Source organism: Zonotrichia albicollis, chromosome 30 (assembly GCF_047830755.1).
Source record: "Zonotrichia albicollis isolate bZonAlb1 chromosome 30, bZonAlb1.hap1, whole genome shotgun sequence".
Taxonomy (NCBI): domain Eukaryota; kingdom Metazoa; phylum Chordata; class Aves; order Passeriformes; family Passerellidae; genus Zonotrichia; species Zonotrichia albicollis.
Genome location: NC_133848.1, coordinates 3,350,113 through 3,377,807, shown reverse-complemented (window position 1 = coordinate 3,377,807; position 27,695 = coordinate 3,350,113). Strand labels below are relative to the sequence as shown.

At 61.8% G+C, this 27,695-nt stretch overlaps 2 protein-coding genes across 4 annotated transcripts; one reads left to right on the top strand and one right to left on the bottom strand.

Annotated features, from left to right (window-relative positions):
• Positions 1-665: 665 nt before the first annotated feature.
• Positions 666-13,675, top strand: CRABP2 (cellular retinoic acid binding protein 2). 2 transcript variants are annotated; one of them, XM_074529234.1, is made up of 6 exons: positions 666-1,015; positions 4,750-4,909; positions 6,744-6,826; positions 9,990-10,174; positions 12,260-12,382; positions 13,146-13,675. In XM_074529234.1, exons 1-6 carry the CDS (start codon positions 667-669, stop codon positions 13,194-13,196), a joined length of 951 nt encoding a protein of 316 aa, XP_074385335.1. In that variant the 5' UTR covers position 666; the 3' UTR covers positions 13,197-13,675. The 2 variants fall into 2 exon arrangements, with proteins under 2 accessions (XP_074385335.1, XP_074385336.1); XM_074529235.1 differs by lacking the exons at positions 666-1,015; positions 4,750-4,909 and adding an exon at positions 4,932-4,950.
• A 5,364-nt stretch (positions 13,676-19,039) lies between these two features.
• LOC141725531 (dnaJ homolog subfamily A member 1-like) lies at positions 19,040-23,851 on the bottom strand. Of its 2 annotated transcripts, XM_074529323.1 has the most exons (8): positions 23,698-23,851; positions 22,537-22,689; positions 22,269-22,467; positions 21,070-21,174; positions 20,769-20,996; positions 20,461-20,691; positions 19,851-19,951; positions 19,044-19,756 (listed from the first exon to the last, which is right to left on the bottom strand). In XM_074529323.1, exons 2-8 carry the CDS (start codon positions 22,666-22,668, stop codon positions 19,529-19,531), a joined length of 1,224 nt encoding a protein of 407 aa, XP_074385424.1. In that variant the 5' UTR covers positions 22,669-22,689; positions 23,698-23,851; the 3' UTR covers positions 19,044-19,528. The 2 variants fall into 2 exon arrangements, with proteins under 2 accessions (XP_074385423.1, XP_074385424.1); XM_074529322.1 differs by having other exon boundaries at positions 19,040-19,756; positions 22,269-22,689.
• Positions 23,852-27,695: the final 3,844 nt, after the last annotated feature.

Genomic DNA, 27,695 nt, shown 5'->3' with positions numbered 1-27,695 from the left:
ATCCCTGCTCCGGGAGGTGGGATCACATCCCTGTGCAAAATGTCCCGCTCTGCTCCGGAGCTGGGATCACATCCCTCTGCAGAGTCCTGGCTCCACTCCGGAGCTGGGATCGCATCCCTCTGCAAAATCCCTGCTCCGGGAGGTGGGGTCACATCCCTGTGCAAAATGTCCCGTTCTGCTCCGGAGCTGGGATCACATCCCTGTGCAAAGTCCCTGCTCCTGGAGCTGGGATCGCATCCCTGTGCAAAATCCCTGCTCCGGGAGGTGGGATCACATCCCTGTGTAAAATGTCCCGTTCTGCTCCGGAGCTGGGATCACATCCCTCTGCAAAATCCCTACTCCTGGAGCTGGGATCTCATCCCTGTGCAAAAAGTCCCGCTCCGGAGTTAGGGTCACATCCCTCTGCAAAGTCTCTGCTCTGGGAGCCGCTTTAATTGGCGAAATTCCACTTTCCTCATCATGCGAGACGCGGGATGAAGCCGGGCAGGACGAGCAGCATCGCCCCATCCTGCCCGAGTCCCCCGCGCTGCCCCGGGGGTGACCTTGGGGGTCCCGGGGTGAATTCCCCCAGCGCTGCCCCGGGAACACCCCCGGAGGGCAACCCGATCCTTGTCGGGAACCGCTTTGAACTGAAAGCTTTATGTGCAAAATCCTAATTAAAAAGAAATGATTCAAGAGCTCTTCCCTTGGCTGGCGGCGGGAGGAGCCCCCGGTGCCGGTGGGCGGGAGCGGGGGGTCCCTTACCGGGCCATCACCCGGCACCCTCCGCCATCTGCTCTTCCTCCACCTCCTCTTCCTGCCAGAGCCGAGCTGGCCCCTTCCCGACCCCCCTGCACCTCGTTTTCTCCCCGGTGCCGCCGTTACCGGGAGCGGTGCCGGTGCCGAGCCCGCAGCCGCCCCCGCCGGGCTGGCCGCGGCCCCGAGTCCCCACCGTGCGTCATTTTTTCCAGCTTTTCCTCGTGTTTACGTGGCTGCGCTTGGCTCGGGGCGCTGGAACCCGAGGGAGGCTTTTGGGGTACAGCAGGAGAGGCCATTCCTCTTTTTTGGGGGGGATTTTGATCCTCCCGCAATGCTGGGGGCCGAGCATCCCACGGAGCTTGCGGGGTTTTGGGGGCTCATTTCACCCGGGTGGGGGTGGGAAAAGCTGTGCGAGCCCCAAAATGCGGCGGGAGGTGGGAGGGCGGAGGAGCAGGCGGGAGCCTTTGTGTCTGCGCTGGCTCTGGCGGTGATTAGGGGCTTTACAGCGGTTATAAATGGCCGGTCGTTAAAGGCCTTTATGGCCCTGGAAATGAGAAGCAGCCGGGCGGGCCCCAGCCCCCGGAGGGTGCGGGATGCGGGGCAGGGTCCGGGGGATGGCTGTGATCTCACCTTGGGGTCCCTCCGGATGGGGCTGGAACGGGGTGGGGGTTGCCGGGGCTGAGGAAGGGTCCCGGGGCTGAGGAAGGGTCCCGGGGCTGGGCTGGATCAGGGTCTGGGGCCAGGGCAGGGTTCTGGAGCTGAGTGAGGGTCCCAGGGTTGGGCTGGATCAGGGTCTGGGGCCCGGGCGGGGCCCTGGGGTTGAGGAAGGGTCCAGAACCAGGGCAGGGTCCTGGAGCTGAATAAGGGTCCTGGGGTTAAGGGTTTGGAACTGGGGGCAGGGTCCTGGAGCTGGGTAGGGGTCCTGAAGCTGAATAAGGGTCCAAAACAAGGCCAGGGTCCTGGAGCTGAGTGAAGGTCCTGGGGTTAAGGGTTTGGAACTGGGGCAGGGTCCTGGAGCTGGGTAGGGGTCCAAAACCAGGGCAGGGTCCTGAAGCTGAGTAGGGGTCCCGGAGTTAAGGGTCTGGAAACAGAGCAGGGTCCTGGAGCTGAGTGAGGGTCCCAGCGTTGGGCTCCCGGGCAGGGTCCTGCAGCTGAGTAAAGTTTTGGATCCAGGGCAGGGTTCTGGAGCTGAATAAAGGTCCTGGAGTTAAGGTTTTGGAACCAGGACAGGTTCCTGAAGCTGAGGAAAGGTCCAGAACCAGGACAAGGTTCTGGAGCTGAGGAGGAGTCCTAGAGCTGAATAAGGGTCCTGGAGTTAAGGGTTTAGAACCAGGGCAGGCTTCTGAAGTTGAGGAGGGGTCCTGGAGCTGAGTGAGGGTCTCAGCCCACAGCAGGGTCCTGGAGCTGAGGAGGGGTCCTGGAATTAAGGATCTGGAACCAGGGCAGGGTCCTGGAACTGAGGAGGGGTCCCAGCCCAAGGCAGGGTCCTAGGGCTGAGTAGGGGTCCTGGCCCAGGGCAGGGTCCTGGAACTGAGCAGGGGTCCTGGAGCTGAATAAAGGTCCTGGAGTTGAGTAAGGGTCTGGAACCAGGGCAGAGTGCTGGAGCTGAGAAAGGTCCTGGAGCTGAGTAAGGGTCCTGGAATTAAGGGTCTGGAATCAGGTCGGGGTCCTGGAGCTGAGTGAGGGTCCAGAGGCAGGGCAGGGTCCTGGAGCTGAATAAGGGTCCTGGAATTAAGGGGTCATGAACCAGGGCAGGGTCCTGGAACTGAGGAGGGGTCCTGGAGCTGAGTGAGGGTCGGCAGCCCAGGGCAGGGTTTGGAAGCAGGGCAGGTCCTGGAGCTGAGCACGGCTCCCAGCCCGGGTCAGCCCCCGCCGGGGCCGCCCGGCAGAGCTCCGGGGCACGTGTGCTCCGTCCCGCCGCACAGCCGGGGGTCGCAGCGGCCGCGGGGCCGGGCCGGGCTCGCTCTCGCCGTCCAGCTGTGTTTCCAGCTGTGTCTCATTTCCGCAGCGGCCGTGGCCGTGGCCAGAGGCGGGGGGTGGGGGCCGCGTCCCGCCAGCTGCCGAACATTTGTGGGGACGTGGGGAGGGGGACAGCGGTGACCTGCCCTTGCTCAGGCTTCACCCCGCACACAGAGGAGCCCCCCGTGTTCTCTCCCAAATTGGGGTGACCCCAAACACCTTCAGCTCCTTTATGGGGTGGGGGTACCCAACAGCCCCTCCCAGCACTGAGGAGGGGGAAACATCCCCAAGCACCCCCCAATCCTCCCAGGAGGGGCTCTGGGGCACCGACAGCATTTTGGGGGGGTCCCTGAGCAGCGATGGAGCCCTGCCCGGGCTGGGGGGGGGGGTTTGCACTCGGGATTTCTGCGGTTTGCGAGGATTTCTGCCGGGAAATGGGGTGGATGGTGCCGGATGTTTCCGCAGGCTGGGCCAGCTGGGGCTGCTGCTGCTGCCCTGGCAGCGGCACAGGGAATCCGTGCCCTTCCCGGGGGTGACCGCCGCTCCGGGGGGGTTATTTGGGGCCAGGCCTTCACCGGCATGGGAGGGAGGGAGGGAGAGGAGAGTGCGGTGCGAAGGCTTCATCCGCCCTTCCCGGCCCAATCCCTTCCAGATGTGGGGCTGTGCCTCGCTGGGTGATGGTACCCAGCACGGGGGGCCCTGGGGGTTTGCAGGCAGATCCCACCCCAAACCCGCCACCCACCTACCCCGGAATGGAGATGATTTTATCTTCCCCCCTAGAATAGAGATTATTTTTCCCCCCTGAAATGGAGATGATATTTTTTCCCCCCTGGAATAAAGATGATTTCCCCCCCACCCCTGGAATGGAGATTATTTTTCCCCTCCCGAATGGAAATTATTCCCCCCCCCCCCCCCGAAATAGAGATGATTTTTCCCCCTTGAAATGGAGATGATTTTTTCACCCCTCCCCCGGAATGGAAATGATTTTTCCTCCTGGAATAAAGATGATTTTTCCCCCCCTAGAATGGAGATGATTTTTGTTTCCCCCCTAGAATGGAGATGATTTTTGTTTCCCCCCTAGAATAGAGATTATTTCCCCCCCCCCTAGAATGGAGATGACTTTTTCCCCCCTGGAATAGAGATTATTTTTTCCCCCCTAAAATGGAGATGACTTTTTTCCCCCTAAAATGGAGATGATTTTTTTTTCCCTAGAATGGAGATGATTTTTGTTCCCCCCCTAGAATAGAGATTATTTCCCCCCCTTAGAATGAAGATGACTTTTTCCCCCTGAAATGGAGATGATTTTCCCCCTTCCCTCGGAATGGAGATGATTTTTCCTCCTGGAATAAAGATGATTTCCCCCCTCCCGAATGGAGATGATTTTTTTCCCCCTAAAATGGAGATGATTTTTTCCCCCCCTAGAATGGAGATGATTTTTGTTTCCCCCCTAGAATGGAGATTATTTTTGTTTCTCCCCTGGAATAGAGATTATTTCCCCCCCCCCCCCCCCAGAATGGAGATGACTTTTTTCCCCCTGGAATAGAGATTATTTTTTCCCCCCTAAAATGGAAATTATTTTTTTTCCCCCCTAAAATGGAGATGATTTTTTTTCCCCGTGGAATGGAGATGATTTTTCCCCCCCTAGAATGGAGATGATTTTTTTCCCCCTAGAATGGAGATGATTTTTGTTCCCCCCCTAGAATAGAGATTATTTTCCCCCCCTTGAAATGGAGATTATTATTTCCCCCCCTTTCCCCCAGATTTTGAGCCAACCCCAGCCACTCCACACGGGGGGAGGCCTCTCCTGCACCTCTGGAGTGACAGATTTGGGGTGACCCCTCCCCAGCCCGTCCGTCTGTCTGTCCGTGCCCTGCTGCAGGTGAGGCTGTGCCAGAGCCCGGTGAGCAATCCTGTTCTTCAGGGGATTAGGGATGAGCAAGCCGGGACTTGGCCCCAACCGGAGCTTCTGGGGGGATGTGACCACGAGCAGGGGGGCTCTGTGAAACCTTTTCACCCTAAATCAGAGAAGATTCCATTCTCCTTCCATCCCAGAGCTCCTGCTCAACCAGAAACGCCATTTCTGGCTTTTCTTGCCCAGAAGCGGCCCCGAGGCACAGCCGGCCCTTCCCAGGGCTGGGAAACCTCGGGAAATCCCTGGGAGCTGCTTTTACCCGGCTGGGAGAGGGGGATCCACCTGCCCGTGGCAGCTCCGGTGAGCGCAGACACGGCTGGGGCTTTGGAGGGAGTTTTTGTGTGAGTTTTGAATTTTTGTGTGAGTTTTGAATTTTTGTGTGTTTTTGTGTGAATTTTGAATTTTTGTGTGAGTTTTTGTGTGAGTTTTGAATTTTTGTGTGTTTTTGTGTGAATTTTGAATTTTTGTGTGAGTTTTTGTGTGAGTCTTGTGAGTTTATGTGTGAATTTTTGTGTGAGTTTTGAATTTTTGTGTGTTTTTGTGTGAGTTTTGAATTTTTGTGTGAGTTTTTGTGTGAGTCTTGTGAGTTTATGTGGGAATTTTTGTGTGAGTTTTGAATTTTTGTGTGAGTTTTTGTGTGAGTCTTGTGAGTTTATGTGTGAATTTTTGTGTGAGTTTTGAATTTTTGTGTGAGTTTTTGTGTGAGTCTTGTGAGTTTATGTGTGAATTTTTGTGTGAGTTTTTGAGTTTGTGCGTGAATTTTGTGTGACTTTGTGTGTGAATTTTTGCGTGAGTTTTTGTGTCAGTTTTTGATTTTATGTGTGAATTTTTGTGTGAGTTTATGTGTGATTTTTTTCTGTGAGTTTGGGAATGTTTGTGTGAGTTTGAGTGTGAATTTTTGTGAGTTTTTTGAGTTTATGTCTGAATTTTTCTGTGAGTTTGGGAGCGTTTGTGTGAGTTCCTGTGTGAGTTTTTGTGTGAGTTTTTGTGTGAGTTTTTGTGTCAGTTTGTGAGTTTATATGTGAATTTTTGTGTGAGTTTTTGAGTTTTGTGTGTGAATTTTTGTGTGAATTTTTGTGTGAGTTTATATGTGATTTTTTCTGTGAGTTTGGGAGTGTTTTTGTGTGAGTTTGAGTGCGATGGTGACGCTGGGAAAGTCGAGGATCAAACCCACGTGTGCACAAGTGAGCACAGGCACCCACACGTGCCCGTGCCAGCGTCACACAGCTGTGCAAACACGCGTGCCCTGGGCACACTCGGGGGGTACAGACAGATTTGGGGGTTAGAGACAGATTTGGGGGGTACAGACAGATTTGGGGGGGATATAAGCAGATTTGGGGGTACAGACAGATTTGGGGTGGATACAAGAAGATTTGGGGGGGTAGAGGTAGATTTAGGCGGGACTGACAGGTTTGGAGGGTGAAGGCAGCTTGGGGGGGGTGCAGACAGATTTTGGTGTTAGAGACAGATTTGGGGGGTAGAGGCAGATTTGGGGGTAGAGGCAGATTTAGGGGGGATACAAGCTACAGGCAGATTTGGGGGTGTAGAGGCAGATTTAGGGGGGACTGACAGGTTTGGAGGGTGACAGCAGCTTGGGAGGGGTTCCAAACAGATTTGGGGGCGTGCAGACAGATTTTGGGGGTGCAGAGAGATTTGGGGGGTACAGGCAGATTTGCAGGGGTAGAGGCAGATTTGGGGGGGGGTCCAGACAGATTTGGGGGGGTATAGGCAGATTTGGGGTGCAGCACATGTGGGGTACAGGCAGTTTTGGGGGGCGATGCTGACGATCAGGGGGACCCAGGGAGGTGCCCCAGCTTTGGGAGCCGATCAGGGTGCGGATCTCGGGGGGATTTGGGGGGCACGGACAGAGCTCCAACCAGCACCTACACCCCCAAACCGGGGCGGGGGGCTCGGCCTGGGCTCTGTCCGTCCGCAGGTGAGCGCGGAGCCCCCAAACCGGGGCCGGGGCCGAGGGGGGTGGGACCAGCCCGGCGATAAAACGGCGCGGGCGGGACGGCACGGACGGACAGACGGACGGAGCGAGCGAACGAGCGGCGGTGCCGGTACCGAGGGAGCCCTCGGAGCGCTCATTCCCCTCCCTGTGCCCACCCTGTGCCCACCCTGTGCCCCCCAGCTTGGCAGCCGCGATGCCCAACTTCTCCGGCAACTGGAAGATGAAGAGCTCGGAGAACTTCGAGGAGCTGCTGAAGGCTCTGGGTGAGTGGATCCCCCAATCCTCGGGGTTCCTCTGCGCTGGGGGCCGGGGGGTTCCCCCCATTTTTCCCCCCATTTTCCCCATCTCCAAACCCTTTTGCAGCCCGGCGGTGCCCGGAGCCGCCGTGTGCCGCGGGGATCCCTTTTGCTCCCCCTTTTCTCCGTGCTCTGACGCTCGGTGCCCGCTGAGGAGTCACAGGCACGACGGTGCCGCTCCCGAGGGATCCCCCACCCCTTTCCTGCCTCAGTTTCCCCACCCTGGTGCTCCCCTCCGCCCCCCACCCCAAAATCTCCCGCGGGTTCACCTGTTCCCCCCCATTTTGTGGACAAGCGGTGCCCCCAAACCAGCCCGAGCAGGACCCATTTTGTGGGGATTTTGTGGGGTTTTTGTGGGGTTTTTGGGGTCCTACTCTCCCCTTTCTCATCTCAGCCCCATGGCAGAGCCGAGTGCGGGTGGGGAGAGCCAGAACTCACGGTGGGGGCTGGAATTTGGGGGGGTCCCCGGGGTTTTGCGCACGATCAAATCCATCTCCCCCCCCCCCCCTCCTCCTGACCCGCTCCTCGCCAGCCCGGAGCAGAAATATTTTCCAGGTTAGGGGATAGGGAACGAATATTTCAGGATAATTATCGCTTTCTTGGGTTTCACTCCCGATCCCCCGGCTCTGCCCTGCTCCCCGCCCTGGCCCCGCTGATGGAACCGGCTCGGGGAAACCTCGGCAGGAAAATAAATCTGCCAAAAAACCCCCCCCGGAACCCTCCTGCTTTCCCACGGCGCAAATGGGGGCTCCCCCCGGGGTACAGGCAGATTTAGGGGGGATAAAGGCAGATTTGAGGGGGTACAGGCAGATTTGGTGGGTACAGGCAGATTTGGGCGGGATTTGGGGGAGGTAGAGGCTTATTTGGGGGGGTAGAGAGATTTTGGGGGGATGCAGGCAGATTTTGGGGAGGGGTACAGACAGATTTGGGGGAGGGTAAAGGCAGATTTGGAGAGGTAGAGACAGATTTTGGGGGGGCAGAGGCAGATTTGGGGGGGGTAAAGGCAGATTTGGTGGGGTGCAGACAGATTTAGGGGGGATAAAGCCATATTTGGGGTGGGTACAGACAGATTTTGGGGGGGTACAGGCAGATTTGGGGGGTACAGACAGATTTTGGGGGGATACAGGCAAATTTGGGGGGGTAAAGGCAGATTTGGGGGGGTAGAGGCAGATTTGGGGGGTACAGACAGATTTAGGGGGGATCAAAGCAGATTTAGGGAGGATAAAGGCAGATTTGGGGGGTACAGACCCCACCAGCCCCCCCAGCCGTGGTTTTGCTCCCTTTGGGGGCTGTTTGTGCCTCCCCACCCCCATTACCATCATTTGGGGGGCCCTGTTTGGGGTCTCCGGTGTGAATCCGCCCTGGGGGTGTTGTGGGGGGCTCGCAGGGGATTTGTCCCGTCCCATTGGGGGGGTCCGGCTCCCGCAGCCCCTCCTTTGTGCGGGGACCCTCTCAGGGAGGTGACACGGGAACAATGTCCCCAAAGAGCCCCCCGGTGACAGCCGGGGGCTGCGGGCCGTGATGGATGAGCGGGGACAAAGCCGCAGCTGCCGAGGGGGGAAGGCGGGACCCCCGGGGGGGTCACACAGGTCACACCGGGCGGGGAGCGGGGCCCTTGTCCCCGCTGTCACCCCCGTGCCTTCCCCGGGGCGCATCCGGCGCCGCCGCCGCCCCCTCCGCAGGTAACGAGAGCCAGATGTGGCCAGATGTGGCCCGGGGGGGCTCGGCTGTTCCTCCCCTCCCTCCTTGGGCTGCCTGGAGCCACCTGCGGCCCTTGCTGTGCCCTGGGAGGTGGCAGCGCCGAGAGCGGGGCTGGCCCACGGGCACCGGGTGCCACCGTGCCCCCACCCAGTCACTGGGCACCACCGTGCCCCTCCTGGGTCACCGGGCACTCTCGGTGCCACCGTGTCCCACCCCGGGTCACCAGGTACCACCGTGCCCCTCCTGGGTCACTGGGCACGATTGGTGCCACCCCTGGGTAACTGGGCACTCTCAGTGCCACCGTGCCCCTCCTGGGTCACCGGGCACTCTCGGTGCCGCTGTGTCCCACCCCGGGTCACCAGGTACCACCGGGCTCCCCCTGGGTCACTGGGCACAATTGGTGCCACCCCCGGGTAACTGGGCACTCTCGGTGCCTCCGTGCCCCCCCCGTCACTGGGCACCACCGGGCTCCCCCTGGGTCACTGGGCACTCTCGGTGCCACCATGCCCCCACCCAGTCACTGGGCGCCACCGTGCCCCTCCTGGGTCATCGGGCACGATTGGTGCCACCCCTCAGGTATCCGGCACTCTCGGTGCCACCGTGTCCTCCCCAGTCACCGGGTACCACCAGGCTCCCCCCTGGGTCACTGGGCACAAAATCGGTGCCACCCCCGGGTAACTGGGCACTCTCAGTGCCACCATGCCCTCCCCCTGGGTCACCGGGCACACTCGGTGCCACTGCACCCACTGGGCACACTCGGTGCCACCGTTTCCCCCCTCCTGGTCACCGTGCCTGCTCGGTGGCACCGTGTCTCCAACCCCGAGTCACCGGGCACCACCGTGCCCTCCCCCTGGGTCACCGGGCACTCTCAGTGCCACCGCTCATCCTGGTCACCGGGCACCACCTCTCACCCCCCGGGTCACTGGGCACCACCGTGTCCCCTTGGTCACTGGGCACTCTCGGTGCCACTGTGTTCCCCCGGTCACTGGGCACCACCGCTCCCTTTGGGTCACTGCGCACTGCTCGGTGCCACCGCTCTCCCTGGATCACCGGGCACCCTCGGTGCCACCTCACTCTTGGTCACCGGGCACCACCCTGCCCTCCGGGTCACTGGGCATGCTCGGTGCCACCCCTCGCACTTCCCCCGGGTGACCGTGCCCTCTCAGTGGCACCGTGCCCCCTTGGTCACCGTGCCCTATTGCTGGCACCATGCCCCTGGGTCACTGTGCTCTCTCGGTGTCACCGTGCCCCCTTCGTCACGGTGCCCTCTTGGTGGCACCGTGACCCTGGGTGACCGTGCCCTCTCGGTGTCACCGTGCCCCCTGGTCACCGTGCCCTCTCGGTGTCACCGTGCCCTCTCGGTGTCACCGTGCCCTCTCGGTGGCACCGTGCCCCCTGGTTACTGTGCCCTCTCGGTGTCACCCCCCAGGCGTGAACGTGATGCTGAGGAAGATCGCGGTGGCGGCGGCGGCCAAGCCGGCGGTGGAGATCCGGCAGGACGGGGACGGCGAGAGCTTTTACATCCGCACATCGACCCCCGTGCGCACCACCGAGATCCGCTTCAGGGTCGGGGAGGAGTTCGAGGAGCAGACGGTGGATGGGCGGCCCTGCAAGGTGGGGCTGGCACGGGGGCACAGCGGGGAGAGGGAGAGTGGGTGTGAGTGGGTGTGAGTGTGAGAGAGTGTGAGAGTGAGTGTGGGTGTGAGAGTGAGAGTGTTAAAGTGTGTGTGTGAGTGTGTGAGAGTGAGAGTATGTGTGAGTGTGTGTGAGAGTGAGTGCAGGTGTGTGAGATTGAGAGTGGGGGACTGTGAGTGTGAGATTGTGTGATGTGTCACTGTGTGAGTGTGTGAGTGTGAGAATGAGTGAGTGTGAGACTGAGTGAGTGAGGGTGTGAGAGTGTGAAAGTGTGACTGTGAATAAGGGTGACTGTGTGGGAGTGTGTGAGTGTGAGAATGAGAGTGTGAGTGTGTGTGTGTGTGAGTAGGTAAGGGTGTGAGTGACACTGTGTGTGTCAGTGTGAGTGTGTGAGACTATGAGTGTGAGTGTATGGGTGTGACTGTGTGTGTGATTGTGTCACTGTGTGTGTGTATGACTGTGTGAATGTGAGTGTAACTGTGTGACTGTGAGTGTGAGACTGTGTGTGTGACTGTATGTGCCTGTGAATGTGATTGTGTGTGTGTCTGTGTGTGCATGTGAGTGTGTCTATGTGTGAGTGTGTCAGTCTGAGTGTCAGTGTGACTCTGTGTCTGTGTGTGTGTCTGTCTGTCTGTCTGTGCACACACTCCCTTCTCCCCACAGCTGCTTCCCCTGCTCCTGCACCCCAACCTCTCCTTGTGCCCCCCAGGCCTTTCCTGAGCTCCCCACCCCCTCCTGCACCCCCATCCCTGCCCTGGGTCACCCCAATCCCATCCCTGTGCCCCCAACCCCTCATTGTAGCCCCCAACCCCTTCCCAGTGACCCCAATTCCTTCCCCGTGCCCCCAACCCCTTCCCTGTGCCATCCATCCGTTCCCTGTGCCATCATCCCCTTGTTGTGCCCCTGAACCCTTCTCTGTGCCCCCAACCCCTCATTGTACCCCTCAACCTCTCCGTGTTCCTCCATTCCCTTCCCTGTGCCCCTCAACCTCTCCCCATGCCCCTCAACCCCCTCCCTGTGCCATCATCCCCTCATTGTGCTCCTCAACCCCTTCCCCGTGCCCCCTAACCCCTGTTGTGCCCCCATCCCCTTCCCTGTTCCCCCAAACTTTTCCCCCGTACCCTAAACCCCTCTTTGTGCCCCTCATCCCCTTGTTGTGCCACCCATCCCCTTCCCTGTGCCCCCAACCCCCCATTGTGCCCCTCATCCCCTTCCCTGTTCCCCCCTCCATGCCATCAACCCCTTTCCTGTGCCATCATCCTCTTGTTGTGCCCCTCATCCCCTTTCCTGTGCCCCCAACCCCTTCCCTGCCAACCCCTTCCCTGTGCCATCAACCTCTCTCTGTGCCCCCAATCCCTCATTGTGCCCCTCAATCTCCCCCTGTGCCCCCCATCCCCTTCCCTGTGCCATCAACCCCTCATGGTGCCCCTCATCCCCTCACTGTGCCACTCAACCCTTCCCTGTGCCCCCAACCCCTGTTTTGCCCCCATCCCCTTCCCTGTGCCCCCAACCCCTTCCCTTCCAACCTCTCACTGTGCCCACCAACCCCTCACTGTGCCCCTCAATCTCTCCCTGTGCCTCCAACCCCTCCCTGTGCCCCCAACCCCTCATTGTGCCCCCCTCAACCTCTCCCTGTGCCCCCAACCCCCTTTCCTGTGCCATCATCTCCTCCCTGTGCCCCCAGCCTCCTCGTGCCCTCCAGCCCCAGTTGTGCCCCCATCCCCTCCCTGTGCCCCCATCCCCTCTTTGTGCCCCAAATCCCTTCCCTGCCAACCTCTTCCCTGTGCCATCAACCTCTCCCTGTGCCCCTCAGGCCCCTGTTGTGCCCCTCATTCTCTCCCTGTGCCCCCCAACCCCTTCCTGTGCCATCATCCCCTCATTGTACCCCACATTGTGCCCCCATCCCCTCCCTGTACCCCCCTGATGCCCAGTGCCCCCGCACCCCCCTGGCACAGGGACAAATGCCCCGTTCTGCCCCCGGGGTGGGCAGGAGGTGCCCGGGGTGGGCAGGAGGTGCCCGGGGGTGCCCACACGCCCCCCCATCGCTGCCCCCCATGCCCACAGAGCCTGGCCAGGTGGGAGGATGAGAACAAGAACAAGATGGTGTGTGAGCAGCGCCTGCTCAAGGGAGACGGGCCCAGGACGGGCTGGTCCCGGGAGATGAGCAACGACGGCGAGCTCATCCTGGTGAGGGGAACAGCGGGGAACCGGGGCCAACTGGGACCAACCAGGGCCAGCCGGGGCCAACTGGGACCAGCCGGGGCCAACCGGGGCTTGGGGGCAGCGCTGCCCGCTGGGAACTCCCTCGGAGCTGGGATGGGGACAGGAGGGGTGGATGGGGACAGGAGGGGAGGAATAGGGACAGGGTGGGTGGAAGGGGACAGGAGAGGGGGAAAGGGGACAGGAGGGGATAGATGGGGACAGGAATGTGTTGGGAAGGGGACAGGAGGGGGCTGGAATGGGACAGGATGGAGGGAAAGGAGACAAGAGGGGCAGATGGGGACAAGAGGGGGTGGATGGGACAGGAGGAGGGGAATGGGGACAGGAGAGGGGGAATGGGGACAGGAGGGGGCAAATGGGATAGGAGGGGGAGAATGGGGACAGGAGTGCACTGGGATGGGACAGGAGAGGAGGAAGATGGGGACAGAAGGGGGAGAATGGGGGCAAGAGCAGGGGAAAGGGGACAGGAAGGGCTGAGATGGGGGCAGGAGGAGATGGATGGGGACGGGAGGGGGCAGATGGGACAGGAGGGGGGAAAAGGGGACAGGAGGGGGCGGATGGGGACAAGAGGGGGCAGATAGGACAGGAGGAGCTGGGATGGGGACAGGAGGAGCTGGGATGGGGACAGGAGGGGGGAAAGGGGACAGGAAGAGGAGAGTGGGGGCAGGAGGGGCGGGATGGGGACACGGGGGGCACATCCACACCTGTGACCGCCCCCTTCTCCCCGCAGACCATGACGGCCGATGACGTTGTGTGCACCCGGGTGTACATTCGGGAGTGACCCCCCCCCGCTCAGTGACCCCTCCCCACATCCCCCCTCCCCGTGTCCCCACAGCCCCCTGCACTCCTCCCCTGTCACAGGGGGGTGTTGCATCCCCGAACCCCCATTTCTGGGGGGGTCACACACACCCGGATCTCCCTCCCCGTGCAGGGCGGGGGCTCTCGGGGCCAGCAGAACCTCCCGGCCCGTCCTGGCCCCGCTCTGCTCTCGGTGCTGGCTCGGCGCCGGCTGCGGCGGGGGGTAACGCGGCCCCTCCCTGCCTTTGGGGCTGCTTCCAGCTGGTTTGGCTTCTGCTGGGCTGCTCTTGGTTCCCGCAGCCCCCAGCCCTGCCCCGCCACCCCTCCCCAGTATTTATTTGTGAATATGGTACAGATGGGGACAGCAAACCCCCCCAGCCCGGGGCAGTGCCGGGTCCCAGCCCCCTCCCCTTCCCTCTGTTGTCTCCTCCATTTTTCAATAAATGTCCTGTGACCCCCCCAGGGGTATCCCTGACTCTCCTCCTGCCCCATTGGCACACAGATCCCACACCCTGGGGGCTCTGGATCCCACATCCCAAATTGTGCACCCCAGATCCCAAAGTCTGAACCTGACACTTTGGATCCTCCACCCCATATCCCACACTCCGGATCCCAAAGCCTGGATTCCACACTCCAAATCCCACACCCTGCATCCTGCACCCCAAATCCCACAGTCTGAATCTGACACCTCGGATTCTGCACCCCAAATCCTGCAGTCTGAGTCCCACAGGCTGGATTCCACACCCCAGATTTCCACACCCCACATTTCTACACACCGGATACCACACCCCAGATCTTTCACCTCGGATTCTGCACCCCAAATCCCACATCCCACATTCTGTACTCTAGATCTGCACCCCAAATCCTGCAGTCTGAGTCCCACACCCCGGATTCTGCACCCCAGGTCCCACAGTCTGAACCTGACAACTTGGATCCTCCACCCCATATCCCACACTCCAGATCCCACACCCCAAATCTCACGCTCCAAATCCCACATTCCAGATTCCACACCCTGGATTCTGCACCCCAAATCCTGCAGTCTGAATCCCACATGCTGGATTCCACACCCCAGATTTCCACACCCCAGATTTCTACACACCAGATACCACACCCCAGATCTTTCACCTCGGATTCTGCACCCCAGATCCCACACCCCAAATCCAACACCCCCAGATCCCACACCCCAAATCCAACACCCCCGGATTCTGCACCCCAAATCCCACACCCCAAATCCCACAGCTCAGATCCCACACCTCAGATTCTGCACCGCAGATTTCCTCACTCCAGATCCCACTCACTGGATCTTTCACCCCGGATTCTGCACCCCAAATCCCATTCTCCAGATCCCACACCTCAGATTCTGCACCCCAAATCCCACAATCCAGATCCTTCTCCCCACATCACACACCCCGGATTCTGCACCCAAGATCCCACACCCCATATCCCACACTCCAGATCTCACACTCCAGACTTTGCACCCCAAATCTCACACCCCAGATCCCACCCCCCCAAATCCTACTCTTCAGATCCTACACTCCAGATCCTACACCCCAGATCCTTCCCCCTGGATCCCACACCCCAAATCCCACACCCAGATCCTGCTCCCCACATCCCCTGTGGGGCCATTGCGCAAGGGGCCGGGGGCGAGGGCGGCAGCGGGGTTGGCACATCCCGCGTGGGAAGCGGGTGGTGGCACCGAGGTGACCCTGGGGTGACTGTGGGGTGACCGTGGGGTGACTGTGGGGTGACTGTGGGGTGACCGTGGCTGATTGTGGGGCAGGGAGGGCGGTGTGGGGCCGGGGCTTTGTGCTCTGCCCCAGCTCTCAGCATGAGACCCCAATCCGGGTTGGGTTGGGGTGGGGGAGCCGGGGGCACCCCTGGGTTTGTTCTGTGGCTTTGTTAATTACCGGGCTGGCCGCTAATTGCTCTGCATGGGATTGGCGTTAATTAGCCCAGGACAACGGGGCTGAGCTGGGGGGTTCAGGGAGGATCGGGGTTCGGGGTGCAGGAGAATCGGGGTGCAGGAGAATCGGGGTGCAGGGAGGGTTGGGGTGCAGAGAGGTGCAGGAAGGGTCGGGGTGCAGGAGAATCGGGATTCAGGAAGGTTTGGGGTGCAGGAAGGTGCAGAGAAGATCGGGGTGCAGCACTGCCCCGCCTCGAGCTTTGGGGTGCTGCTCCTGCCCCCCGTTCCCTGCCCAGCTCGGCTCCCCCAGACCGGGCCGAGACCCCTCTGGGGCAGTGCCCCCCACCCGAGGGGCCGTGGGGCAGTTGGGGGGCACCGCCCCACCGAGCGCTGATGGGGGGATGGAGAAGGGAGCCGGGGCTCGGTGTTGTGATGGGGGGAAGGAGAAAGGAGCCAGGGCTCGCTGTTGGCCTCACCCCCACGGCCGGGCTGTGCTCCCGCACCCCGGGAGCCCGTCCAGGAGCAGCGAGGGTGGAATTACACCTTCCCTGGGGAGGAGGAGGAGGAGGGGGAGGAAGGCTCCGGTATCTCCAGGTGGACGCTTGGCAGGCGCCCATCACCCCTGGCGCCGTTCCCAGGGCCGTGTCCCGCCTCTGCCGGGGGTCCCGGCCCCCTCCCCACTTCACCCCCGGAGACCCCGGGAGCCGCCGGTAATGGAATCCAGCCGTGCCCCCGCCCCCGCCGGAGGAATCTCCGCTTTCCCCGGAGCCCTGGGGACGGCTCCGCTTCGCCTCGGCCTGGGGGGGCTCCGGGACCCCCAGAAATGGGGGGAGAGGGGGGCTGGGGCTGCCTGCGCTCTCCCCACAGCGGCCCGGGGGGCTCCGGAGGGAGGCGCCCCCTCCCCGGAGCTCGGCTGCTCTCGGAACAAAAGCGAATTGCGGAGCTGGGGCGGAGGGGCCGTGAGTGAGTGACCCCAAAACTGCTCCGGGGGGCTGAGCCCCCCTCCCGCAGCTCTGCCTGGGTGGTGTCGCGGTCCCGGCGCCGCTAATCCGGCACTAATCCCGCCCGGTGACCCCGCTGCCCCCCCGGGCTGGGCAGGGGGCCGGGCTGGCCCCTCGCCTTTCATGTGCGGAGACAAAGCGGGCAATGAATGCGCGACCCTGGGGGGCCCCGGCCCCTCACCCCGGAATTTTTCCCGTGCATTTTTCTGGAAGCTGAGCTTGGGATGGGTGTGGGGGAACCGCGGCTCTCTCATCCGTGCCGGGAGGGAGCGGGGAGGGGGCTTCGGTCTGTCTGAATCCAGGGGGGGTTCGCTGGGATGTCCCTGTAGGGGACAGAGGGACAGGACAGGGGTCCCTATAGGGGACAGGGGAACAGGACAGGGGTGTCCCTAAAGGGGACAGGACAGAAGTGTCCCTATAGGGGACAGAGGGACAGGGGAACAGGACAGGGGTGTCCCTAAAGGGGACAGAGGGACAGGACAGGGGTGTCCCTATAGGGGACAGGACAGGGGTGTCCCTATAGGGGACAGGGGAACAGGACAGGGGTGTCCTTAAAGGGACAGACAGACAGACAGGCATGGGGGGTCACCCAGCCCCGGTGACGCTGGGGATGAGGTAGAGGAGGGAGGCCGAGCTAGAGGAAAAACCGCCCCCCCCACACACACATCCAGCATGACCCCAGCCAAGCTGTGCCCCACAAGGGCTGGGGTCCCCTCCCTGTCACCCCCACACCCCCAAGGGCGGCTGATGCCCAGCTTGGAGCCCACCCTGGTTGGTCCAGGCTGGCAGCTTGGCATCCCCCACACCCCAAAAAACGTCCTGACAGAGGAGTTGGGGACATGGAGGTGCCAGCCCCAGGAGGGTCTCTCGGCTGCCCTGCTCTCCAGAGGGGTCTCTGATGTGTGACAAGCTTGGGGACCCTGCTCGGTGCCTGGCACTACACAGCCATGGTGCCACGTGCCCAGGTGGGCTCTGGCACACGGCACAGGGTCCCTGTGCCCAGCGCGGTGGGAGGAGCCCCTGCTCTCGGGGGTGTCCCCACGGCTCGGGGCAGCAGGGACAATGCTGCCTGGGTGGCTCAGGGAGGAGCCCCGGGGGACAGGGACTGTCACTGTCACCGCCCGCGCTCAGCCCTCCCTGTGCCCGCCGGGCCGGGGGCTGGGCAGGAGCTCCCCCCTTCTCCCCTCGGCTGGCGGCCGGCCAGCATTGTTCTCCTCGCCTCCTCCTCCTCCTTCTCCTCCTCCTCCTCCCCCCCCTGCAGCTGCAGCTGGCGCCGGAGCTTTCCTGGGTTCCAGGGGAGGGGGAGCTCCAACCCCACAGAGCCCCCCCGGCCTGGGCTCCCCTGGGCAGGGCTGGGGGGGTTTCACCCCCATCCCACTGCAGAGGGGAGCCTGGTCCAGCTCGTGGAGGGGCAGGGGGTGTCTGGGATGCAGCTGCCCCCCATAGCAGGGTAATTTTTTGGGGGGGGTCCTCCTTATCAGCTCAGTAACCCAGCTGTGCCAGCTGGAATCACTCATGGGGTGAGTGCAGGGTTGAAGCTATTTGGGGTGAATCTGCCTCTGTTTGGGGTCTCCAGGGATGCTGGGATGATGCAGAGGGTCCTGGAAGCGACAAGGACAGGGAGAGGGACTGGGGGTACCCACAGGGTCAAGATTGTGTCCAGACAGGGGAAAAGAGCAGAGGAACAAGGTTCTGGGATGCAGCTGCCCCCCACAGCAGGGTAATTTTTTGGGGGAAATCTCCCTTATCAGCACAGCAGCCCAGCTCTGTGGCGTGGCTAGAATCATCCATGGGGTGATGCAGGGTTGAAGCTATTTGGGGTGAATCTGCCTCTGTTCGGGGTCTCCAGGGATGCTGGGATGATGCAGAGGGCCCAGGAGGGCTCTGGAAGGGACAAGGACACAGAGAGGGACTGGGGGTGTGCACACAGGGGACAAGGGGGGGCTGCAGGGCTGGCAGAGGGGGAAGGGAATGGGGCAGACCCCTCCCCAGCCAGGCCTGGGGGCTGGAGCGGGAGGAGCAGCCGGGGCAGGGAAGGCGGGAGCCGGAGCGGCAGCGCCCGGTTGGGTAAGGATGGGGAAACTGAGGCACGCCCGGGATCAAAGCGGGGCAGAGTCACTGCCCTGGGGCTGCTGCTGCCCCACGCTCAACCCCACACCCTGCCCCGTACACAGCCCAACGCTCAGCCCCACAGCCTGCCCCATGTTCAACCCCACACCCTGCCCCATGTTCAACCCCACACCCTGCCCTATACACAGCCCCATACACAGCCCCACACCCTGCCCCACAGCCTGCCCCATGTTCAACCTCACACCCTGCCCCACACTCTGTCCCATGCTCAACCCCATAACCTGCCCCACACCCTGCCCCATAACCTGCCCCACAAACTGTCCCATGTTCAACCCCCTGTCCCACACCCTGCCCCACACTCTGTCTCACACTCAACCCCACACACTGTCCCACACTCTGCCCCAGGCTCAACCCCATAACCCGCCCCACACCCTGTCCCAGGCTTAACCCCACAACCTGCCCCACAAACTGTCCCATGTTCAACCCCACAGCCTGTCTCACACCCAACCCCATAACCTGCCCCAGGCACAACCCCATAACCTGCCCCACACCCTGTCCCAGGCTAAACCCCACACCCTGCCCCATGTTACACCCCACGGCCTGTCCCACACCCTGCCCCACAATCAACCCCGCACCCTTCCCCAGGCTCACCCCATAACCTGTCCCACATCCTGCCCCATGCTCAGCCCCACGCTGTCCCATGCTCAACTCCATAAAATGCCCCACACACTGTCCCACATTCAACCACATACCCTGCCCCACAAACTGCCCCATGTTCAACCCCACACACCAAACTGGGATTCGCATTTAATGCCAAGTACAAAGTCACCACCCCCCCATCTCCGCCCCCAAAAAAAAAAAAACAAAAAAAAAAGAAAAACTTCTAAAATTCTTCCAAAAATAAATTAAAGGAAAGGGACGGGTTCCCCCCAACCCCTCCTGTCCTGTGCAAAGAGAAAAGAGCCACCCCCTCTGCATCCCAGGCCTGAGCCAGGCTCCAGTAAGGAAAGAAATGGGCAAAGCAAGGAGCTGGGGCCCGGGCAGCAGGTCCCCAGGGTGGGGGTGGGACTGGGGCACTTCCCCTGCTCCCCACACTGCAGATGGGGAAACTGAGGCAGGGGCAGCGGGTACCCCCTGTGTTACTGCTCCATTCCAGCAGCGGCAGCTGGAGCCCACCCCGTGCCCCCCACGGCAGGGCAGGGGGCTCACCCGGCAGGGCAGGGGGGCTCTGCCGGCTCTGTGGGGCCGGGGAAGGTGAAGTGCTGTCGGAAAGGCGCCCTATGTACATCCCTGAAGGTGGCAGCCCCTCCCCTGCCCCGCCTGCTCCCGGGCCCCAGCCCGCTATGAGGTCTGGCACTGCACATGCTGCCTCATCCCATCCTCGAAATCATCCTCGTGATAAGCTTCCCCCGTGTAGGGCCGCCGGCCCGGCCCGCTGTGAGCCGTGTAATCGCTGAGCTCCACCTCCTCCGTGTCCTCCGTGGCCATCACCTCCTCCTGCGGCGGGAAGAAGCCCTGCAGCTGCCGCAGGCGGTCCGTGGGGAGCCAGCCCGGCTCGGGGAACTTCACCTGAGGGCACACAGAGGAGCAACTTCACCTGTGAGGCAGCTCGGGAAGGCCGCAGGTGGGAGATGTGGAGCCTCAGCATCCTGCTCTAGCTCACCTCGAACTGCAGGATGAGTTTTCCTTTCTGGAAGGGGCTCCTGTAGACAGGCATGCCCTCGTTGGGGATGCACTTCAGGTCCCCAGGTCGGATCACATCACCTGAGAGACAGAGATGAGGGTGACCTGCTGTGCTGGCAGCTCCTGCTGGGATGTATTGGTCTCCTTGAGCTAGGTCTTATAAATTCTTGGAGATTTATCACACCCAAGATAGCTCAGCTACTTTAGAAGGCATAAAATCAGCAGGATGGGTTCTGTGGTAGTGTTGGGAAGGCAACACAACAAAACTCTTTACATAGAAAAGCCAAGTCAGGTGCAAGAGGGTCTAAAACACTTCACAAAAGTGATTAGTTTCTTTGTGCTCTCCTTTTTCTAGTAAATTCCTTAGATGGGACTTTGTAGCTCCTGTCCAATTGGCCAGCCTTAAATTTGAGGTGAACCATCCCCCCGGGAGGTGGGGACACCTCTTATGAGGCGTCTTTTTACCTAATTGAGGAGATAAACTGGGCTTTTCTCCTTTTCAAGGAAACAAAGGACAGTTTTGCCACTCCATCAACAGGGGGCACATCCCTGCGGTGCTGTGCCACTCCCAGGTGCTGAGTGCCCCTCACCTGGCGGGGAGGACACGAGCAGGGTGCGGTTGTCCAGGGTGTGGATCACCTGCCTGCACCCACACAGGGCGTCTGCCAGGCTGATCTCCCTCCTGACAATCAGGTCATCACCGCTGCGCCGGAAAACAGGATGTTCCTTCTGATCCAGCACGATGATGATGTCCCCGGGCTCCAGGCCGGGCACCTGGTCCCCTTCCTCGTGGAAGGTGATTTTCTGCCCGTCCTTCATGCCTGTGAGGGGAGTGAAGGAGGCTCAGAGCCCGTGTGGCGCTTTGGGGTGACCCCCCGTGCACGCAGCCGTGCCTCACCTTTATCCAGGTGCACGCTGAGGATTTTCTTCTCCCGCACCACCTTGCGGCCGTTGCAGGTGAGGCAGCAGTCGCGGGGCCGGATCCACTCGCCCTGGCCCTGGCACTGCGAGCACACGGTCTGGATCTGCTGGATCATGCTGGGCCCCAGCTGGTGGATGCGAACCTCCATGCCCGAGCCGTGGCACTTGGGGCACCTCCTCTGGGCGCCCTCCCGCACCCCGCAGCCTGTGCCAGGGGGGGCAGGGGGTCAGATATTGGGTTAGGGGGTGTTGGGGCGGCCCCTCAGCCCCTCACTCACCTCCACACTTGCGGCAGATGATGTTTTTCTGCAGGGACAGCTTCCGTGTGGAGCCGTTGTACAGATCCTCGAGTGATACAGAGAGCTGGTGCACCACTGTCTTCCCTGGGCATGGGGAGAGCCTGGCTCAGCACCAGCCTTGTGCCAGCCCCAGACAGGCACTGGGCACTGCTCAGGCTCACCAGGTGAGCCAGCCCTGCTCCTTCCTCAAGGACAAAGCAGGAACAGCTTCACTCCAAGCCTGGATGCCACCCTGGGGCAGTGGCGGGTCCCCAGCGTGGGCAGGGCACGGCTCCCACCCCAGGGCTCTCAGCCACCCCCAGCTGCTCCAGATGACTCCCTCAGCCTCCTAATTGCCCTGCAATTAACTCCTGCCATCTCAGCAAGAAGCCGGCAGAGTCACCGTGTCCCTGTGACCCAGGCCCGAGTCACCGGGCTGGCCCCGCGTCCTTGCTGCCACCCCGGGGCTGCTGCGGGGACTCAGCCCAGCCCCGGGGCCGGGGACGGCGGGGGAAAGCCGGGACAGGGACAGGGAAGGGCCCTTTGAAGAGAAAGTAATGAGGGTGGTGAGGAGCTGCAGCGGGCTGTGCCGCAGGGGCAGAGACGGCCTGGGGAGCCTGGCTGGATCCCTGAGCCAGTGCCCTGCTGGGGACCAGGCTCCTGTCACCCTGAGCCAATGTCACACTGCATTTGGGTGCCAGTCCTTTTCCAGTCATGCTTCCCAGCAGTCCCTTGTCCTCCAAACCAGCGCTGTGCTGGGCACCAGCCCTCTCCCACCAAAAGGTCCCAGCAGGTTTGTCACCTCCTCACCACGCTGGGCACCAGCTCCATCCCACCAAAAGGTGCCAGCAGGTTTGTCACCTCCTGTCACCTCACAGTGCTCCCACCAAGAGGTGCCAGCAGGTTTGTCACCTCCTTAAGGTGCTGATCACCAACCCCCTCACCAACCCCCTCCCACCAAAATGTCCCAGCAAGTTTGTCACCTTTTCATGGAGCTGGACACCAGCCCCCTCCCACCAGCCCCCACTCACCTCCTGAGTGACCACCATGCTCCAGACCCAAAAGGTCCCAGCAGGCTGTCACCTCCTGTCATCTCCTCCCATCAAGAAGTGCCAGCAGAGTTGTCACCTCCTCATGGTGCTGGCTGCCCTCCCACCCACCCCAGGGTCACAGCAAGTCCCTCATCCCTCACTCCTCACCTCTCCTGTCCGCCCGGCCTCGCATCCTCACTCCCCCTCCAAAGAAGAGGTCGAAGATGTCCATGGGGGAGCCGAAGCCGCCGCCTCCCCCGCGGCCCCCCAGGCCTCCCTCCTTCATGGCTCGCTCTCCTCCGCGGTCGTACAGCGCCCGTTTGTGGGCGTCCGACAGCACCTCGTAGGCCTGCGAGATCTGCTTGAACTGGGGAGGGCACAGAGGGGTCAGCTGGGCATGGGGGGCTCGGGGAGGGGCCGGGGGGGCCGCACGTACCCGCTCGCCCTCGCTGGGGTTCTTGTCGGGGTGGTAGCGCAGTGCCAGGCGCCGGTATGCCCGCTTGATCTCGTCCAGGCTGGCGCCCGGCCGCACGCCCAGCAGGTCGTAGTAACCCGTCTCCTTCACCATCTTCCCGGCTGCTGTGACGTGCTGGGACAGGACAGGGCTGTGAGCGTGGCACTGCCACCCGGCCAGAGCTCTGAGTGACCCCAAAACCCCGCTGGGTGAGCCCTGCTGGCCCCTGCCTCAGTTTCCCCACAGTGAGACAGGGAGTGGTGACAACAACGCGACAGACAAACCCCGCACGAGGCTCCTGCGAGTGTGGGGCTGGACCCCAAATCCCATTCCCACAAAAGGCTTTGATCCCTGCTGTCCCTCATGCACAGCCCTGCCTCAGTTTCCCCGCAGTGGAACAGAGTGGTGACAACAACCGCACACAGAACTCCTGCAAGTGGACCCCAAGTCCCGTCCCCTCAAAATGCTTTGATCCCTGGTGTCCCTCATGCACTTGGGTGACAGGGGATGTCCGAACCGGTGCCACCGGGGACAGCCGGGCACCGCAAGGGGGTCCGGCAGTGAGGGGCGGGCTCGGGGGTGCCCTGTCTCCCCCCGGGCCGTGTGTCACAGCCGATAAAGCCCCGCGTGGGGTGGGGACTCGTTTATCTTGCGACGCGGGGAGCGCTCGGGTAAATAACCCCGGCTTCCCACTGCGGACCGGGTCCGGGGACCGCAGCGGGGTCTGTCCCCCGGGGCCGGTACGATCCAAGCTGGGATCCCCTTGGCTGGAACGGGGTCTGTCCCCCGGGACCGGGCCCCTCAGGCCGGGTCGCTCCAGCGGAGGAGCCCCGTGAGGAGCGGTTCAGCCCCTCAGGTCCCGCACCGGGGGTACCGGGCAGAGGTGACACGGTGACAGCCCGTCCACGGCCGCGGAGGTCCCCACACCTCACACCGGAGCGGAGGAGCGGACTCGAACCCGGTACTCCCGGAGGAGGGGTCGCCTCAGATTCCCCCCCGGAGCCCTGCAGGCCCTCAGGGCACCCCGAGCAGCCGCCTACAGGGCTGTGCGGGGCGGGCCCCCACAGACACGGGCAGGGCGGGGGTCGCAGAGAGGTTGGGGAGGTCGCGGCGGGGTCCCGGGGCCGCCCCCCCCTCACTCACCGCCGCCGCCGCTCCGCCGCCGTCTCCGAACTCTCTGGAAGCCGCCGCAGTAACCCCACCCCCTCCGCGCTGCACGCCGCGCCCATTGGTGGAAACGCCCTCCTGCGCCCGCCCATCACCCTGCGGGCCCGGCGCTGATTGGCTAGGGGCGGTGCTTGCCCGCTCGGGAGGCGGGGCGCCGCTTCGCCTTGCGATTGGATAAGAGAGCGGCTGGGTGTTGACTCCTTGTCTCTCATTGGCTGGGAGCGGGTGGCCAATCAGAGGGGAGAGTAGGGGGTGCAGGTGTGGTGCGCATCCGGCAGGGGGCGCGCGGGGCTCGCTGAGGGCGGGGCAGTGGGCGGGGCCAACACAGTGGGCGGGGCCAAATGGGGCGTGGTTATATACAGGGCGTGGCAATGTGCGTGGTGGTGGGCGTGGCCTCGGTGGGGGGCCGTGGGGGTGACCCTGGGGTAGTTTCGGGGTGCTGGGGTGGGAACACCGGGAGTTCTCGGGGGGCTCAGGGGTCTCAGGGGAGGCTGGAGGAGCTCCCAGGAGTTTTGGGGGTCCCAGGGGCTGTTCTGGGGATCCTGGATGGTCCCAGCGCGGTCCTGAGGAGGATTCTGGGGGTCCCGGATGGTCACAAGAGGGATCCTGGGTGTTCCTGATTGTGCTCCCCTTCCCCAAATGGGGTTTGTTAGCAGGGGAGGGGGGGAAGAGTGGGGACGGATCTGAGGGCTCTGGGGACTGGGGGGTCTGAACTGGGGAACCAGGGTCTGTTTGGGGGGGCAGGGGAGCAGAACTGGGGGTCTAAGGTCTCTCCAGGGGTCACAATTGGGGATCTGGGGTCTTTCCAGAGGGCAGAAGTGGGAGCTGGGAGCTGAACCAGGGGCAGAACTGGGGGCTGGGGTCTGGCCAGGGGGTCTGGGGTCTCTCCAGGGGTCAGAACTGCATTCTGGGGTCTGGCCAGGGGGTCTGGGGTCTCTCCAGGGGTCAGAACTGGGGGTCTGGGGTCTGCCAGGGGGCAGAATTGGGGGTCTGGGGTCTGAACCAGGATCTGGGACCCCCTGTTCCCTTTGTCCCCACCCAGGGGGGACAGTGGGGGGAGTCAGGGTCTCTCCTCCAGCCCCCGCCCCCCCCCCAAAGGCTGCTCAGGCATTTCTGGTGCCCCCCTGAGCCCCCACTTTGGCCTCAGGCTCAGCTGGGGTCTGACCAGGGACCCTTGGAGGAGGAGGAGGAGGAGGAGGAGGAGGAGGAAGGTTCCAGAGGTTCTGGTGGGCTTTGGGGGTGCTGGGACCCCCTCCCCACGCTCCAGCCCAGCCCTGCTGCCCCCCCAGACACATTTGGCCAGGCTGGGCCCCTCTGGCTCCCGGGGGGGTTCAGGGTGGGCTGGGGGGTCCTGCAGGGATCAATCCCCCCCCCCCGGCTGTAACCCAAGCCCTGCAGCAGCTGCTGCCCCACAGGAGCCCCGGGGCAGCTGAGCCCGGAATCCCGGAGAATTCCAGCTTGAGGTGCCCCGGGGCACTGGGAGGGGCCCCCGAACTGGGAGTGGGGGCTCTGAACTGGGAATGGGGCCCTGAACTGGGAATGGGCTCCCCGAATTGGGAATGGGGATTCTAAACTGGGAATGAGGGCTCTGAACTGAGAGTGGGGGCTGTGAACTGGGAATGGGGGTTCTGAACTGGGAATGAGGGCTCTGAACTGGGAGTGGAGGCTCTGAACTGGGAATGGGGGCTCTGAACTGGGAATGGGCTCCCCGAACTGGGAATGGGGGTTCTGAACTGGGAATGAGGGCTCTGAACTGGGAGTGGAGGCTCTGAACTGGGAATGGGGGCTCTGAACTGGGAATGGGCTCCCCGAACTGGGAATGGGGGTTCTGAACTGGGAATGAGGGCTCTGAACTGGGAGTGGAGGCTCTGAACTGGGAATGGGGGTTCTGAACTGGGAATGGGGCCCTGAACTGGGAGTGGAGGCTCTGAACTGGTAATGAGGGCTGTGAACTGGGAATGGGGCCCTGGACTGGGAATGGGGGCTCTGAACTGGGAGTGGAGGCTCTGAACTGGGAATGGGGCCCTGAACTGGGAATGGGGTTTCTAAACCGGGAATGTAATTTCTAAACTGGAAATGGGGTCTCTGAACTGGGAATGGGGGCCCTGAACTGAGAATGGGATTTCTAAACTGGGAATGGAATTTCTAAATTGGGAATGGGATTTCTAAACTGGGAATGGGATCTCTAAACTGGGAATGGAGTTTCTAAACTGGAAATGGGGTTTTGAAAATGGGAATGGGCTTTCTAAACTGGGAATGGAATTTCTAAACTGGGAATGGGGTCTCTGAACTGGGAATGGGGTTTCTAAACTGGGAATGGAATTTCTAAATTGGGAATGGGGTTTCTAAACTGGGAATGGGGTCCCTAAACTAGGAATGGGGACTCTAAACTGGGAATGGGGTTCCTAAACTGGGAATGGAGTTTCTAAACTGGGAATAGAGTTTCTAAACTGGGAATGGGGATTCTAAACCAGGCAACCAACTGGGAACAGAGTCCCCAAGCTGGGCACAGGGTTCCCAAACTGGGAATGGGGTCCTTAAACTGGGAATGGAGTCCCCAAACTGGGAATGGGGTCCTTAAACTGGGAATGGAGTCCCCAAACTGGGAATGGGGTCCTTAAACTGGGCACAAGGTTCCCAAACTGGGAGTGGGCTGTGTAAAATGGGAATGGGGATTCTAAACTGGGAATGGGATTTCTAAATTGGGAGTGGGGTCCTTAAACTGGGAATGGGGTCTCTGAACTGGGAATGGGGTCTCTGAACTGGGAATGGAGTCCTCAAACTGGGAATGGAGGCTCCAAATTGGGAATGGGGTCCTTAAACTGGGAATGAACCCCAAACTGGGAATGAGCCCCCAAACTGGGAATGAGCCCCCAGCCCCTCTGTTGGGGACAAGGGGCTGGAGCCAAGGGCCCTTCCTGTCCCTTCCTGTCCCCTCCTGTCCCTCCCAGCTGGATCCGGTGGCCAGCGGTGACTCAGGGCTGGCTGCTGTCACATCCTGTCCCCAGCACGTGCCCCCTGGCCTGGCACGGTGCCCCCCAAGCCTCCCCTGGGCACCGGGAGCGGGTTTGGCACAGGGCTCAGGGCCAGCCCTGGGTGGGGACACAGCCCTGGGTGGGGGGACACAGCCCCACTGTCCCAGTGCCACCTGTGCTTGTCCAGCTGTGCTGAGTCACCTCCACGCTCGCTGTGCCCACCCCGGATGTGCCCCAAAATCAGGGGGGGCTCTGGGGGGGCTCATCCTCCCCCCACCCTCGGCTCATCCCCACCCTGGCTGTGGCTGGGGCTGGGTGAGAAGGGAAACTGAGGCACGGTGCTGGTGTGTGGGAGTTGGATGGGATTTCTCCCCAGCCCTTGTGCCCATGTGTCACACCCTTGTGCCACACCCCCATGTCCATGTGCCACACCCAGTGCCCATGTGCCACACCCATTTGCCACTCCCATGTCCCTGTGTCACACCCAGTGTCCCTGTGCCACCCCCGTGTCCCTGTGCCACACTCAGTGCCCATGTGTCACACCCATGTGCCACACCCCCATGTCCATGTGCCACACCCAGTGCCCATGTGCCACACCCATTTGCCACACCCATGTCCCTGTGTCACACCCATGTCCCTGTGCCACACCCAGTGCCCATGTGCCACACTCCGTGTCCCTGTGCCTGTGTGCCATACCCTGTGCCCCCCTGTGCCATACCCCCATGTCTATGTGCCACACCCGTGTCCCTGTGCCACTCCCATGTGCCCCACCCCCATGTCTGTGTGCCACACCTATTTCCCTGTGCCACACCCATGCCCATGTGCCACACCCATGTGCCACACCCATGTCCCTGTGTCACACCCATGTGTCACACCCGTGTCCCTGTGCCACACCTAGTGTCCATGTGCCACACCCATTTCCCTGCGCCACCCCATGTGCCACACCCCATGCTTGTTTGTCACACCCATTTCCCTGTACCACACTCTGTGTGCTCCTGC

What these genes read in the sequence shown, in the direction of transcription:
- LOC141725531 (XM_074529322.1), bottom strand. Translation starts at nt 22,668, where the DNA reads ATGGTGAAGGAGACGGGTTACTACGACCTGCTGGGCGTGCGGCCGGGC. An exon ending in CATCTGCCGCAAGTGTGGAG is followed by an intron (nt 20,997 to 21,069) that starts GTGAGTGAGGGG and finishes CCCCTGGCACAG; the next exon opens with GCTGCGGGGTGCGGGAGGGC. An exon ending in AACTCATCCTGCAGTTCGAG is followed by an intron (nt 19,757 to 19,850) that starts GTGAGCTAGAGC and finishes GTGTGCCCTCAG; the next exon opens with GTGAAGTTCCCCGAGCCGGG.
- CRABP2 (XM_074529234.1), top strand. Translation starts at nt 667, where the DNA reads ATGATTCAAGAGCTCTTCCCTTGGCTGGCGGCGGGAGGAGCCCCCGGT. An exon ending in GGAGCTGCTGAAGGCTCTGG is followed by an intron (nt 6,827 to 9,989) that starts GTGAGTGGATCC and finishes GTCACCCCCCAG; the next exon opens with GCGTGAACGTGATGCTGAGG. An exon ending in TGGATGGGCGGCCCTGCAAG is followed by an intron (nt 10,175 to 12,259) that starts GTGGGGCTGGCA and finishes CCATGCCCACAG; the next exon opens with AGCCTGGCCAGGTGGGAGGA.